Source organism: Rana temporaria, chromosome 9 (genome assembly GCF_905171775.1).
Source record: "Rana temporaria chromosome 9, aRanTem1.1, whole genome shotgun sequence".
NCBI classification, from domain to species: Eukaryota; Metazoa; Chordata; class Amphibia; order Anura; family Ranidae; genus Rana; species Rana temporaria.
Genome location: NC_053497.1, coordinates 52,155,618 through 52,171,047, shown reverse-complemented (window position 1 = coordinate 52,171,047; position 15,430 = coordinate 52,155,618). Strand labels below are relative to the sequence as shown.

At 45.0% G+C, this 15,430-nt stretch overlaps 2 protein-coding genes and 1 non-coding gene across 3 annotated transcripts; 2 read left to right on the top strand and 1 right to left on the bottom strand.

Moving 5' to 3' along the window:
* Positions 1–1,788: 1,788 nt before the first annotated feature.
* Positions 1,789–1,861, bottom strand: TRNAK-CUU. Its single transcript has one exon. It is a non-coding gene; the product is annotated as a tRNA-Lys (tRNA).
* Positions 1,862–1,975: 114 nt separating this feature from the next.
* Positions 1,976–9,518, top strand: NRM (nurim). Its single transcript, XM_040323451.1, has 4 exons — positions 1,976–2,196; positions 3,712–3,911; positions 6,918–7,094; positions 8,707–9,518. Exons 1-4 carry the CDS (start codon positions 2,019–2,021, stop codon positions 9,004–9,006), a joined length of 855 nt encoding a protein of 284 aa, XP_040179385.1. The 5' UTR covers positions 1,976–2,018; the 3' UTR covers positions 9,007–9,518.
* A 169-nt stretch (positions 9,519–9,687) lies between these two features.
* Positions 9,688–11,458, top strand: LOC120913490 (cyclic AMP-dependent transcription factor ATF-4-like). Its single transcript, XM_040323452.1, has 2 exons — positions 9,688–9,894; positions 11,122–11,458. Exons 1-2 carry the CDS (start codon positions 9,782–9,784, stop codon positions 11,357–11,359), a joined length of 351 nt encoding a protein of 116 aa, XP_040179386.1. The 5' UTR covers positions 9,688–9,781; the 3' UTR covers positions 11,360–11,458.
* The last annotated feature ends 3,972 nt before the right edge of the window (positions 11,459–15,430 follow it).

Sequence of the window (15,430 nt, the reverse complement as noted above, 5' to 3'; positions counted from 1 at the left end):
GCAAGCAAGAACGCACGTTCCCGCTATGTGAGGGGTGAATAAAGCCCTAACTGCTGTTACTGTAACGCATTGTGACACGCTGTATGAAAATGTCTCAATCTGTCAAATAACAGATTGTGACATTTTAGAATGAGAGGATTCCCTGTAAAAAAAAAAAATAATTAAAGCGGAGCTCCACCCTAAAGTGGAACTCCCGCTGATCGGAACCCTCATCCCCTCCGGTGTCACATTTGACACCTTTCAGGGGGAGGGGGGTGCAGATACTTGTCTAAAGACAGGTATTTGCACCCACGTCCGGCCACATCTCGGGCAGACTGCGGGCATGACGTCACCTCCCGCCCCCCCCCCCCCCCGTTGTGTTCTGGGAACACTCGGCTCCCAGCACACAGCGGGAGCCAATCGGCAGACATAGTGCGACTCACGCATGCGCCGTAGGGAACCGGGCAGTGAAGCCGGAGCGCTTCACTTCCTGGTTCCCTCACCGAGGATGACGGGGGGGGGGGGGTCAGCAGAGTCACTGGACTCCAGGACAGGTAAGTGTCCTACTATTAAAAGTCAGCAGCTGCAGTATTTGTAGCTGCTGGCTTTTAGTATTTTTTTTGTTCAGCGGAGCTCCGCTTTAAGCATAGGTGTGCAGAGGGGATGGAGGCAGGGGGTGATGTGACTAAATAATTTGCCCTTATTATATCGAAAATAACAAAAATATGTTTTTTACCTTAATATCTACCTAAATCACATTGTTATTTGCCTAGCGTACTTGTTTGTAACCTAAATACTGAAATTTGCACCTAAAAATGTAATTTAGTAACTTTTGCGAAATGCCAGTAAAAACGTGACTGCGCCAATTTCGGGTGTCGTGCCAGCAAATTTCAATCTGGTAGGTTGGCAACACTGCCAGGCACACCCCCTGCGCACGCCTATGCAATTAAGGACGATTGCAGTAGATTATAGTATTTTAGCTAGATTCAGAGAGAGTTAGGCCCGGCGTATCAGTAGATACACCGACCTAACTCGGAATCTGCGCCGTCCTAAGTTTAAGTGTATTCTCAAACTGAGATACACTTAAACCTAGCTAAGATACGACAGCCTGCGCCGTCGTATCTTAGGGTGCAATATTTAGGCTGGCCGCTAGGTGGCGCTTCCGTTGAGTTTGGCGTAGAATATGTAAATGACTAGATACGCCTATTCACGAACGTACGTGCGCCCGTCGCAGTAAAGATACGCCGTTTACGTAAGGCGTTTTTAGGCGTAAAGTTATTCAATCAAATAGCTGGACTAGTCAATGTTAAGTATGGCTGTCGTTCCCGCGTCGAAATTTGAAAATGTTATGTCGTTTGCGTAAGTCGTCCGTGAATAGGGCTGGACGTAATTTACGTTTACGTCGAAACCAATACGTCCTTGCGGCGTACTTTGGAGCAATGCACACTGGGATATGTACACGGACGGCGCATGGGCCGTTCGTAAAAAACGTCAATCACGTCAGGTCACCCCCTATTAACATAAAACACGCCCCCTCAGCCTAATTTGAATTAGGCGCGCTTACGCCGGCCCCATTTACGCTACGCTGCCGTAAGTTAGGAGGCAAGTACTTTGTGAATACAGTACTTGCCTCTCTGACTTAAGGCGGCGTAGCGTAAATACGATACGCTACGCCGCCTTAAAGTTGCGGCAATCTACCGGAATCCAGCTATTTGTGTCTGTTCTGGGAGGTAAGACTGAGCATCACGTTGGATATTTTCCATAACAATCTTTATTTCCACTCTAAGGGAAAGAAAAAAAAAAGTATTTCGCCCAACGTGGGGCTCGAACCCACGACCCTGAGATTAAGAGTCTCATGCTCTACCGACTGAGCTAGCCGGGCGCTTGGTGGCAGTGTTTTTACATGGCTATAAGATGCGCTTATGTCATAAAGCGGGAGTGGTTAGAAAATGGCTCAGGGCGTGGTAATGAGTTGATTAGGGCGGGGCATTGGTGTGACCGGGGGCGGGGCAGCGGAGTTTAGAGAACTGAGTGCGAAGATGTCGGCGGGAAGTGAGATGAGCGGTCCGGTGTCTCCGGCACCCTCCATGCCGGTGTGCGCGGTTCTGGGTCTGGTCTCCTTGCTGTGCTTTGTGGCTGGGTTCGGTACCGGGGTGGAGTTCGTGCGGTTCCTGTCATTCGGAGCTCTGTTGAGGAATATCAGTGAGGGGTCGGAGGGTGAGTGAACATGGCGGGAAGGTTATGGTGACTTTACCGGGACTCAGAAACGATGAGGGGACGTTTATATGGGGGCGAGTCACGTGATTCTTAAAGGTGCCCCCACAGGCGCCTGATGGTCCTGCGACTTCCGGGGTCGGTGTGTAGTTATTGTGGCGCTGAGGAACTCTCCACATACTATACAATGGAATTGTATGATCTCCTTCTAGGTTTAATATACATTTCAGGCACTGCATGCCCCTCTGCAAAGACATCTGCGGGCAGCAGGTAGACCTCCTCAGGTCTGGTTTTAACTTTTTAAAAGCCTGCAGCAGTGTGTGCAATGCAAGTGGTTCTGGCACATGAATGGGTCGTGTGACTGTGAGGCTTCATTCACACGGGGTGATTACATCTGTACAGGGCTGTGTTCCCACAGGTGTGTATTTGCGTGCCAACAGTACTATTGGGATGCAATGCCAGCACAGACGCAGCCTCTGTGCCCAATATGACTTCTGTGTGGGTGCAGGTCCCTGGTCTCGCCCTGTGTTTGTTTAGGGACCCGCACCCACATGGATGTCGCGTTGGAAACCGTGGCAGTGTCTGTGCAGGTGCTCCATCGCAATAGTCAACAGTAGTAATATGCAGATGCACACACCTGTGAAAACATAGCCCTGACTCCCAATAGGCAGCAATGGGACTGCCAGCACTGGGATCCACATAGTGCCTATAAACAGGGCCCCCCTTCCTTGGTTACCCACCCTTTGAGCGCCGTTCCTTGGTTACCCACCCTTTGAGCGCCGTTCCTTGGTTACCCACCCTTTGAGCGCCGTTCCTTGGTTACCCACCCTTTGAGCGCCGTTCCTTGGTTCCACGCCCAGCGTTTGAGCGCCGTTCCTTGGTTCCACACCCAGCGTTTGAGCGCCGTTCCTTGGTTCCACGCCCAGCCTTTGAGCGCCATTCCTTGGTTCCACGCCCAGCCTTTGAGCGCCGTTCCACGCCCAGCCTTTGAGCGCCGTTCCTTGCCCATTCTTTGAGCGCCATTCCTTGGTTCCAAGCCCTACCTATAAGCCTAGTACACCAAATGTTTGGCGGCATTGGCTGGTTCAGTAGAAACCATCTGACTTTGGGCCCGTGTGTACAGCAGCAGGTTTGACCAAAGTCGGCTTGATCAAAAGCTGCACGATTGGGGCGGTCTGAGGCACGGCATCCAATCCTTTTTTTTTTACTTTATTTATTTTTTTCGTTCAGTCTGCTGGGTTAAACCAAAAAACCTGTGTGGTAATGTCTGATGTGATAGGTACAAAAAAAACATTGCATCCACAAAGCATCGCAGCCACAGCATGCGAACAACGCTGTCTGGCTGCGGCTGTGATGCTTTGTCTTTTGTAGCTTAAAGCGGAGTTCCACCCTAAATTGGAACTTCTGCTTTGTGTAAAGTCTCTTTAAATGTAATCGGCTCAATTTTTGTATAGAACAATCCACACTTGAACCTGTGAATAGACTGACATTTGCTAACTGTTCTCTTTCATTTTACAGGTGAGTCCTCTCTGCTGTGGAAAGATGCGATTGGAGACTCCGAGTTCCTGCGCTCTCTTGGGATAAATTTGGCCTTGCTTCTTGTATTTGTTTTCCAGCACAGCCTCATGGCCTGGCCTCTATTAAAGGAGGGCGTGACTCGGGTGTTTGGTGTTCTTCAGCGCTCCGTTTATATACTGTGCACTGCTGTCTCTCTCCAGGTATTGTCCTTCCTCCTTTTTTTTATTTTTATATATAAATTATTTATTTAAGAAGGGAGAACATGCGGGAATACAGAGACATCTCTGAAATACATTAGTCAGTAACACAGTTCCATGTATACATATCACACTGCATATATTAGATATTCTGCGTACTAAGGGGGATAAGGAATCTCTGCATCCTGCATGACCATGGTATTGTCATTCTTGATGAAGCATCATGGATACACCTTCTGTTATGCATTTTCTACTAGAATAAGAAAGTTGTTTTAGGTAGTTTTTTCTTTGAAAGGAGAAGTATAGTCAAAGCTTTTTTGGCTATACTTTTTTTTTTTTTTTTTTTTCCCCCTATAGTTCACAGTTGGCTCTACACTCCTGTATATATGTATGCTGTCGGGTGACATCACAGACTCGGTCCAGGCTCTGAAAAGATCCTGTCCATATGGTCGAAATCTGCCCAGAAGCCTGGACTGGCAGTTGGCTCAGCCTCTCAGCGGGCTACTGAGAGCCTGCTCCCTCCCCCTCCACAGCCCAGTGATTGCTGGAGGAGCAGAGTAGAGAGCCGTTAATTGACATTGCAGGCTAAAGACTGAGAGATGAGTGATCAGCATTGTTTGATACCTCAGTTCCCAGTCTTAGTGGTGTCAGAGGACAGGTGCAGTTGGGATCGGTGCTACAGCCATTTAGGTAAGTATAATTATAATTGTGTTTTTTTTTTTTTTTTTCCCTAAGCCCATACTTTTCTTTTAAAAATGATAAAAGGCTTAATTTTTTTAATTCAATGACTATTACATTGCCTTGAAAAGTATTCATACCCCTCGAAATTGTCATGATGCAACGAAAAACGTAACCGTCTTTCATTGGATATTTTATGTGAGAGACCAGCACAAAGTGGCACATAATTGTCACATGGAAAATGTTTTTTCCTTATTTGTTTAAAAAAAAAAAAAAAAAAAATGTGAATAGTGCGGGTGGCATTTGTATTCAGCCCCCCTGAGTCAATACTTTGTAGAACCTCCTTTCACTGCAATTACAGCTGCAAGTCTTTTTGGGGATGTCTCTGCCAGCTTTGCACATCTAGAGTGACATTTTTGCCCATTCTTCTTTGCAAAATAGCTCAAGCTTTGTCAGATTAGATGGGCAAAGCATCTGTGAACAGCAATTTTCAAGTCTTGCCACAGAATCTTAATTGGATTTAGGTCTGGACTCTGACTGGGCCATTCTAACGCATATATAAGCTTTGATCTAAACCATTCCATTTTATCTCTGGTTGTATGTTAAGGATCGTTGTCCTGCTGGAAGGTGAACCTCTGCTCAAGTCTTTTGCAGATTCAACAGATTTTCTAAGATTGCTCTGTATTTGGCTCCATCCATCTTACCATCAACTCTGACCAGCTCCCCTGTTCCTACTGGGGGGAAAAAAAAAGCATCCCCACATCACGATGGGGGTGGTGTGTTCAGGGTAATGTGGTGTTTTAGTTTTCTGCCACCAGTGTTTTTGTTTTTAGACCAAAAAGTTCAATTTTGGTCTCATCTGATCAGAGCGCCTTCCACATGTTTGCGATGTCCCTCACATGGCTTCTCACAAACTGCAAATGGGACTTTTTATGGCTTTCTTCTTGCACTCTTCCATGAGGCTTGGCTCACAGCAGGGGTCCTGTGCATCCTGGTTCACCATTTCAGGTCCAATTTCAGCCCGAAATTTGGGCTGAATTCGGACCTAAAATGGACCAAAAGATGCACAGGGCTCCCGGAGCCGCATCAGAGATATGTTAACCAGCTCCATATAGACCTGGTCACAATCTCCTGCTATTGTGAATTGAATTCAGAGAACCCTCATCCAACTCGTAATATTGTGAATCCGGCCTAAAGGCCAGATTTGTGGAGTGTGTGACTAATGGATGTCCTGTGGACAGATTCTCCCATCTGAGTTGCGAAGCTCTGCAGCTCCTCCAGCGTTACCATCTTGGCTGCTTCTCTTATTTATGCTTTCCTTGCTCGGCCTGTCAGTTTAGGTGGACAGCCATGTCTTGGAAGGTTTGCAGTTGTGCCATAATCTTTCCATTTTCAGATGATGGGATTGAACAGTGCTCAGATGTTCCAAGCTTGGGATATTTTTTTTTATAACCTAACTCTGCTATAAACTTCTACAACGTTATCCCTGACCTGTCTGTGTTCCCTGGCCTTCATGATGCTGTTTGTTCCCTAAGGTTCTTTAACAAACCTCCTGAGGGCTTCACAGAACAGCTGTATTGATACCAAGAATAAATTGCACACAGGTGGACACTATTTACCAATTAGGTGACTTCTGAAGTCAGTTGGTTCCACTAGGTTTTAGTTAAGGGGTATCCGAGTAAAGGGGACTGAATACAAATGTGCACACTGATTACTGTGTAAATGTCACTGTCAGGAAAGGGGTGGTGGTTGTAGACTCTGGAGGTGTGAGATCGCTGTTCCCAATCACTAGGAACAGTGTACAACGATCTGTCTGTCTTTACATTGATAGATCCCTGTTCTGGCTCTTTCCCACAATGGCGGGTGGCCGGTGGGCACACGCCTGCTATGGCTCTTAATGGAGCCGACTTACACCTATGACGCTTTGCAGGATTAAGCCGGCCTACCGCAGTGTGACCGCAGCTGGTCGGCAAGTGTTTTGAAGCATTCCCATGACGTCATCTACAATATTGGTATGCTGAATTGATATCTGATGTGAACTAGATGTACTTTTAATGTCTGATTGTAAAGATTTGTGACATCTCAAACCTTTGCCTGATAAAAAAAAAAGTGTGTGTGTGTGTGTAAGACCATGTAATGCCTATAAAGTGGATATTATCCTAGTATGGCTGCAAAAGTGTTAAAAGAGGGGTTTGTTTTGAACTAAACTCGGTGTGTGGTGTTTTGCAGGGAGGGGCAGCAGGCGTATTATCCGATAGGTGGTGTAATGATGTTTGCTAGTGGGTGCTTTTCTTTTATATTTGGCTCAAGGTGTTTTTCCTCTCTTTATAGATCATGATGAGATACTGGCAGTCTTTCCCACGTGGTCCCTTCCTGTGGAATGTCCCTACTGCTCCATGGAGTGCATTATTCCCTGTAATCTGCGCTCTGCTACACACCATATCATGGCTGCTTATTTTCAGTGTTCTACTTATTTTTGACTATGCCGAGCTCATGGGAATTAAGCAGGTAAGTTTTACACAAACCTCTTAACACCCTTGTTTCCTAGTCCCTGTGTGTTTCCTGAAACCAGAGATGCTTCTATTGCTAAAGTAAATTTAGGACAACAGATTTAAGTGATACTAGAGTCTTCTCCTTTATAATAAGAATAAACTATTTATGTCCCTGCTCTGTGAAATGATTTTTGCAGATCCTCTTCTCGGGCCCCTTTTTGGTGCTCCTGGCCCCTCCTTTTTGCCGATTGCACCCAGAGCAAGGCTTGCTCCTTGTCTCTGTCTGTCCATTCCGATAGTTGCAGCTTGACTGCACCCCCATCTCCTCATTGGCTCGCTGACTTTGATGGCAGCGGGAGACAATGGTGGCCGCTGCTACCTCAGCCAATGAGGCGGGAGTATCTGCGGAGAGCTCTTGTGCACATCACTTGATTCAGATGGGGCTCAGGTATTGTTGTGTCCTGCTGCATGTCGATATCTATTTTTTTTTTATTTTATTTTTTTTATATATCTTTTAAAGCGGAGCTCCAAACAAAAGGGGAAGCTTCCCTTGTTTGCACTCTCCTTTTTCCACTGCCACATTTGGCACTTTTTGGGGGGGCGAGTGAGTACTTTGTTTTGACTGGTACCTGCTCCCACTTTCGGGAAGATCAGCAATCTGACATTTCCGACCCCTCCTTCCCCGCACAGGTCCCAGAAGATGGCGGGACCATTCAGAAAGTGTGGCGCAACTCATGCATTCACAGGGAACTAGCTGTGAAGCCGGAAAGGCTTTATTGCTGGTTTGTCTTACAATGTCTGCGCCCGGGGTGAAAACCTTGCAGGATCCCTAGACGGGTATGTTTCCTTGTATTAAGTCCGCAGCTACAGTATTTTGTCGCTGCCAAACTGAATTTTTTTTTTTTTAGACTGGAGCTCCTCTTTAATGCATAGAATGCGTTAAGGTAAAAAACCTTCTTTGGGACTTTTAAAGTGGTTCTAAACAGTGTTGTGTTTATGTTTTTTTCTAAATTGAGGGATATTGGTGTCCACCTGTGTGATCCTGGCAATACGTATTTACATGATTTGATTTTTCAATGTCTCTGAGCAGCAATCAATGAATGAATTAAAAGTCCCGTCTTCCACAATGGCAGATGGCTTGTAGTTCTCAAACTGTGAGGGAGCCAATGAGCAACTTTGTAGTTCATTCACAAGCCCTGCCGCTTTCAAACTAATTGAAATTTTAAATGTTTTACTGCATCTACCTGCCTTTTGGAGAACAAAAGCAGTTTTCTGGGGAAATAACTGCTGCCGCGTTTTTTTACCCAAAGATTTGTCCACCAGGGGTTTCTGAATAGGTTACACAGAGCCAATTTAGGTGCAGTGTTGCTACCATTTTGGCTGTAATTGACCAAATCGGGGAACAGAAATGTTTGCAAGAATAGCTAGTCTTGCATAATCTATAACTAGTATCGGCTACACCAGTTTAACATTTTCTGTTTAAATGCCAGAAGCTACAAGTGGGCTAAGCATTCAATACTTTAAAGCTTCACTTCTGGTATTCATAAGGTTCCCATCAACTTAGAACGTAGCTAGGCAATGAGCTGAAGTATTTTAAACTCCATTCTGTTCAATTTACTTTTTCACAGGTGTATTACCACTGCTTTGGAATGGGTGACCCCTTGTCTCTCAAGTCGCCTCGTGCTGCTCGCCTCTATGCCCATCTCAGGCACCCGGTCTTTTTGGAATTGCTTGTAATCCTGTGGGTGGTACCCTCCCTTCCTCCGGATCGCCTTCTCCTGGCCTCTGCCCTCACTTTGTACGTCTCCTGTGTTCATCGACTGGATGTTCAAGATTACAGCTACCTCCGTTCTCAGCTTGAGAAGAAGTTTTCACTTTTCACCCGTGAGGAAGCGAGCACTGACCGGGAAACGTGGAAAAATGACTGAGACCGCTTTGTAATTTGAGTTTTGAGAAGTATGTAGAGGACAAAAAGGACTAACTTGGGTGAAGTATTTTGAGCTGTAAATAAGTGTTGGTCTGCGGAAAACAAGTGCCTTGGATGGACCTTGACTGTGGAATACGATGATGGATAGAAACTTTAAGCATTTTAATAAGGAAGAAACATTGGGTTTCACCTATTCATTGGATTTTATTTCTTTTACTTTTGCAAAGTTTTAAAAATTAGAAACTTGATCGTGTCAAGTGCAATGCTTTTAAGATGATATCTAACTTGCTAACCGTGTTTAAAAAAAAAAAAAAAAAAGGAATAAAGACCACCCATGGGTTGCCATATTTACGAATCTGCAGCAACTTTTAAGGAAGCAGCTGTCAACCTTGAGCCATGTTTGGATTACCAGATGGACAATGTTCTTCAGGACTGCTTCACCGTGTAACTCCCATGAGCAAAGCTCCCTGTAGCAAATTGCTCTGCTTTTTGTATTTTTTTTTTTTTTTTTTTTTTAGCCATTGCTGCCATGCAAAACCTGTCTATGTGCTTGGGAGGTACATATCTCTACAAAGCTATTTTTGCTTTTTGACTGTACACTGAAAACAGAAATGGGGGGGGGGGTTGTAAAGTATTTCTTTTACACTTGAATTATTATTATTTTTTAAAGCTATTCCCCCTTTTTTTTTTTTTGTGGAAATATTGTATAATTTTTAATTAAAAAAACAAAACAAAACTGAGCAGTTTGTCATGGTTACAAAACTTAAGCATAGAAGATGCAGGACTTTGCTGACTCTCCTCCGCATCTTCTGTACCCTAGTAGTGTTCAGTCCTCTCCCTCCCCCCCCGTAATGATAAAGACATCTCTGGGATGCCCTACACTTTTTACTAGGGTTGTCCCGATACCGATACTAGTATCGGGACCGATACCAAGCATTTTCCCGAGTACTTGTACTCGGGCAAATGCTCCCGATGCTTCACCCGATACTTGTCCTGTGTCCTCCTCCAGCCCCCCCTCCCTTTTTATGCAGTCTCTCAACCTCTGTGCCCCCCCCCGCCGCTGTTTCCTTCTCCCTCTGTGCCCCCCCCCGCCGCTGTTTCCTTCTCCCTCTGTGCCCCCCGCCGCTGTTTCCTTCTCCCTCCGTGCCCCCCCTGCTGTTTCCTTCTCTCCCCCGTGCCCCCCCTGCTGTTTCCTTCTCTCCCCCCGTGCCCCCCCTGCTGTTTCCTTCTCTCCCCCCGTGCCCCCCCTGCTGTTTCCTTCTCTCCCCCCGTGCCCCCCCTGCTGTTTCCTTCTCTCCCCCCGTGCCCCCCCTGCTGTTTCCTTCTCTCCCCCCGTGCCCCCCCTGCTGTTTCCTTCTCTCCCCCCGTGCGTCCGGATGTTTCCTTCTCTCCCCCCGTGCGTCCGGATGTTTCCTTCTCTCCCCCCGTGCGTCCGGATGTTTCCTTCTCTCCCCCCGTGCGTCCGGATGTTTCCTTCTCTCCCCCCGTGCCCCCCCCCCCCCCGGAACTGTCAGGATGGAGAGCGGCGGTAGGAGCCGGTAAACCCGGCTCCTTACTGTTCCGAATGGACAGAGTCAGCGATGACTGTCCATTCACAGAACTGAATCACCGTAACCTGTTGATTACAATGTTTCAGTTTTATGAATGAAGAGAAGACGCTGTCTTCTCTGCATTCATTTTCAGCGCAGCTGATGCTGCTGAGAAAGGGACAGGGGAATCTGTATCCCTAGTCCCTTTCTCTGTCTCAAAGGGGAGATGTCAGAGGTCTGTTAAGACCCCTGATATCTCACCAAAGCCCCCCCAACAGGGTTGGTTAAAAAATAAAATAAAAATTGCAATAAATAAAAAAATAAATAAAAAAAATGTAAATGGTAATAAAAAATTCAAAAACACACTGACAATCCACTACCCCCCTCTAAAAACATAAAAAATAAAACGCCACTATAAAAATAAAATAAAAAAAAGTAAAAAACAAACAACCAAAAAAAAAAAAACGCCACTGTCACATCACATTAAAAAAAAAAAAAAAGTTTCGGTATCGGCGAGTACTTGAAAAAAAGTATCGGTACTTGTACTCGGTCCTAAAAAAGTGGTATCGGGACAATCCTACTTTTTACCTTTGTGGAGTAGACAAGAAGACAAAGAAAATGGAGCAGAACAAAACGGCAGCCAATCGCTACCGGCAGAAGAAGAAAGCGGGACAAGAGTTAATATCTGCAGAGTGTCGAGAACTGGAACAGAAAAATGATTCCCTCAATGAAAAAGTGGACTCTATAGCAAAAGAGATCCAGTATTTAAAAAATCTAATGGAGGTAGTTCGCAAGGCCAAAAGCAAACAAGCAAAACGTTCTTGAGACTGGAAAGTTGGAGCGTTGTGTATGTTGTACATATAGGTTAGTTGGTTAAAAAAACAAGTAATGTCTACTCCAATAAATTATTTTGTAGTTCTCTAATCTGTGTGGCAGATATTACACGTCTTTCCTGGGGGGGGGGGGGGCTTTAAGCATACACTAGCTTTTAATGCTTACAACTTAATTTGTAACCATGGCCTGCTATGCTGCAGTTCATTTAAAGCAGAGCTACAGGTTTTTCTGGTCTTTCCTCCAACTGCCCTGTCCCTAGTCACTGCCTGCATCTCTTCCTTTGTGCAGGGTTTCAGTCATCTTCATTGGCCAGCGCAGGGTGCCATCACTTCTGCAGAAGTCTGTAATTCTCGCAAACTGGGGCTTGGTCTGCTTTAAAAATAGCCAATCACCCGTGGGCCTCTAGCAATCTGAATCTCTACTCTTAAGTTATAATGCAGTCTTGCTTTTATTTATTCTGTATTCTCTGCTTGCTGGGCTGTAAGACCCGAGGGCTGTGTTGAATGCATATAATCAAGTAATTTAAAGTTTCTGTTGAATTTATTTTAAAGAAGGCTAAAGTTTTTATTGATTATCAATTTTATACTGTCATTCAGCAGCCTCACTGTAAGTTCGTTGTAAGCCCTGAGCTTGGGCAAGTGACAGGGCAACCTCCGTATGGCTCGTTCAGTCTTGCGCTTCTGCTTTGATGGGGAAAATCTGCAACTAAATAACAGTGCATGCACCTAATAAGTGAGAGGTAAAGCTGCACTGGATTCCCATAAATTTTTAGATAAAGCGGGGATCCATTCCAAAAAATAAAATAAATTAAAAAGCCAGCAGCTACACATACTGCAGCTGCTGACTTATAATAGAACACTTGCCTGTCCTGAAGTCCAGCGATGGCAGCACTGCAGCTGATATGTTTCCATCCGCTGTCAGGTGCTTCTGCCGCCATTGCAGGTAAGGGAACCCAGCAGTGTAGCCTACGGTCCCCCCCCCCACCAATTGTGGCACCGGAGGGGCATAGGAGACAAATGAGTGAAAGGTCCACTTTTGGGTGGAACGCCGCTTTAGGCGATACTGTAAATTGCACTTGGGGTCAGGGCTAAATCTATATCTGCATACATCCGTTATAAATTGGATTAGGAGAAACAATGTTTCACTAACAGAATAAAAGGTAATACACAATAATATTGCGTAGTAAGTTGACTCCCTAACCACTTGCCGACGGTCGCGCAGATATACTGCAGCATGATGGCTCTCCTGGGCAAAATCCCGTACAGGTACGTCCTGCCCGTTTTTTGATTACCAGAGGGTGGCGCGTGGCCAGCGGCAACTGTGTGTACGAGCACCAGCACAGGTGTGTGTGTGTGTGTGCGTAAACAATCCGTGTGCTGTCAGGAGAGGAGCCATATAGTTTCTTTGTACGAAGTAGGAAAACCGATATTGCTTCTCTACTAGCCCCTCACATCTCCCACACAGTTAAAACGTGCTGAGGGAACACACGTTTAACCCCTTGATCGCCCCCTAGTGTTATCCCCTTTTGTTGCCAGTGAAATTTACACAGTAATCGGTGCATTTTTATAGCACTGTTTGCTGTATAAATGCCAATGGTCCCTAAAAGTGTCAAAAGTCTCCGATCTGTGCATCGCAGTACAGCTAAAAAAAAAAATCGCAGATCACCGCCGTTACTAGTAAAAATAAATAATAAAAATGGCAAAAATCTTTCCCATAGCTTGCAGTCAATTGAGATATAGATAGATGGAGATTTGTATGTATTTATTTGTTATATTACCCCCCCCCCCCCCAAATTGTGTGTGTGTATAATAGGCCTAAACATCTTTATTTTCAAAAAAATTATTTATAGTGCAAAAAATAAAAACTGCGGAGGTGCTCAAATACCACCAAAATGAAGATCCATTTGTGGGGGGATACACATTTTATTTGGGTACAATGTCGAACGACCGCGCAATTTTCAGTTAAAACGATGCAGTGTCAAATTGTAAAGTGCTCTGGTCCGGGGCTGAAGTGGTTAACAAACACATTCAACATGTATCCGTCAAATGTAAACCAAGTTACTGGGGGGGGGGGGGGGGGGATGGTTTAGCCTGATAGTCAGATAAAGAAACGGCACTAAATGTTTCAAGCTGTGTATGGCTACCTTGTCTAGGAGTACACATTTTTACAGTCATGTTGACCGTAAACAGCAAAAAGAATACAGAGTGATATGCATAAAGAGTTTTATGTAGGGGTGCCTTGTCTATACAAATGTATCACCTAGTGGACACATTCCTTATTGCAATGAAACTGGAAGAGGGAGGAGTAGGTAAATGGGACTTTATGTGATAGCAAGAAATTGCACAGATTAAATAAATCATTCAGTTTTTATTAACATACAGTATTTAAAATAACGTGATAAAAACGGTGATCTTCAACATGTGGTATCTGGTGTAATGTGTGTGTGTTTTTTTTTTTTTTTCACATTGAATATGTGATTTAAAAAAAAAAAGTTTTCGGTGGTGCATATAAAGTCTCTCCTACTCCTGTCCTTTATGAGTAAAAGGGTTCTTGCAGTTTCTTTACACAATGATCTGTACGAATTAGTGGTGCACCGAAAGGACATTTTGGTACCGGAAATTGAGGATGCACTTGGCCAAAACCGATTTTTTTTTAATATATAATTGTAGTCAAATTTTTAATATCATAAATTTAAATTGGTATGAGTTTATCGTCTGGCCATTATTGGGACCTTGAGCACAAGAAAAGCACGTCCCTTTAAATTCTATGCATTTATTCACTGGTCCATTGTGCTTCCATTGTGGTGTTAAAAATCGCAGCAAAATCATGTGCGTTTTTGGCACCATTATCCTCACCTTTTATTTCCTCTATTGGCAATTTGCCGAAAATGCAATTTTTGGCTGCTGAAATTTTGGTGCATCTCTAGCACTAGTTGCCTGTGTTATGCAGTGACTGGGGTGTATAACCGCATGCAATCCTTCTACTGTAGTATGTCTATTATGATGGTTCAGTACAGACATTGCAGAGTAGGTTATCATCCTTGGTGTAATTAGGATGCCATCGACCTTGTGGCAACCAAACTTAAGTCGGAAGAGTTCTGTGTTGGTCATCCAGCAGTTGTAGGCTTTTGAGTAAATCATCTGGTGGTGTCTTTATTACAAATTTCACTTTTATTAAGACCATGATACTGATAACCTTCAAGACCCAGTAATATTGTAAAATTATATGTCACACTGCATTCACTCTTCAACATATCGAATGGCACAGACTCGGGTTATGCTGCCACCTTCAGTTGAATGGACAGGCATAACGCCTCCCAGCTCAGCTAAGCTTGTTTTTGGCTTGTGTTCGTAGGTGATGGATGGTGCCCATTTGTGTCTCTCTGAAGATTCATTTTGTGGACTTTAGTTTCACTAGCTATGATTAAACACTAACACAGTGGTAGAGATGGAGGCTCCACTCAATCTAGAGGAGCTTAGGGAGGCAGCCGCCTCCTTTCCCACATGTAAGGCCCCGGGGGATGATGGGATCCCCATGGAGGTGTACACCCAATATGGAGAGGTGATTCTGCCCAAATTACTTGTAGTCTTCAACTCCTCGTTCGAGTCGGGAAACTTACCCCCATCCATGTCAAGGGCAAGTGTCATCCTATTACTAAAATCGGGCAAGGATCACTTGGACCCCAGCTCATATAGGCCCATTTCACTACTGCAAAGCGATGTTGAAACTCTGGCGAAGGTATTGTCTATGAGGGTTAATAAAGTTGTCCTGTCTATCATCCATCTGGATCAAGCAGGGTTCATGCCACGTAACTCTACTGCGACCAACCTTAGGTGGCTGTACCTGAACATGCAGACCCCCTCGGATTCCGTCGGCCACAGGGCACTGTTGTCTCTTGATGCCAATAAGGCATTTGACAGTGTTGGCTGGCGGTATCTTTGGGCGGCGGTGCTGGCTAGGTTTGGATTTGGTCCTAATTTCCTGAGGTGGGTGAGACTTCTGTATGACGTGCCACAGGCGGCCATACGCATGTCTGATAGGATGTCCCATGCCTTTGCACTG

Coding starts and splice junctions, on each gene's coding strand:
- NRM (XM_040323451.1), top strand. CDS start 2,019: ATGTCGGCGGGAAGTGAGATGAGCGGTCCGGTGTCTCCGGCACCCTCC. Junction 3,912..6,917: donor GCACTGCTGTCTCTCTCCAG/GTATTGTCCTTC, acceptor CTCTCTTTATAG/ATCATGATGAGATACTGGCA. Junction 7,095..8,706: donor AGCTCATGGGAATTAAGCAG/GTAAGTTTTACA, acceptor ACTTTTTCACAG/GTGTATTACCACTGCTTTGG.
- LOC120913490 (XM_040323452.1), top strand. CDS start 9,782: ATGCAGGACTTTGCTGACTCTCCTCCGCATCTTCTGTACCCTAGTAGT. Junction 9,895..11,121: donor GGATGCCCTACACTTTTTAC/TAGGGTTGTCCC, acceptor TCCTACTTTTTA/CCTTTGTGGAGTAGACAAGA.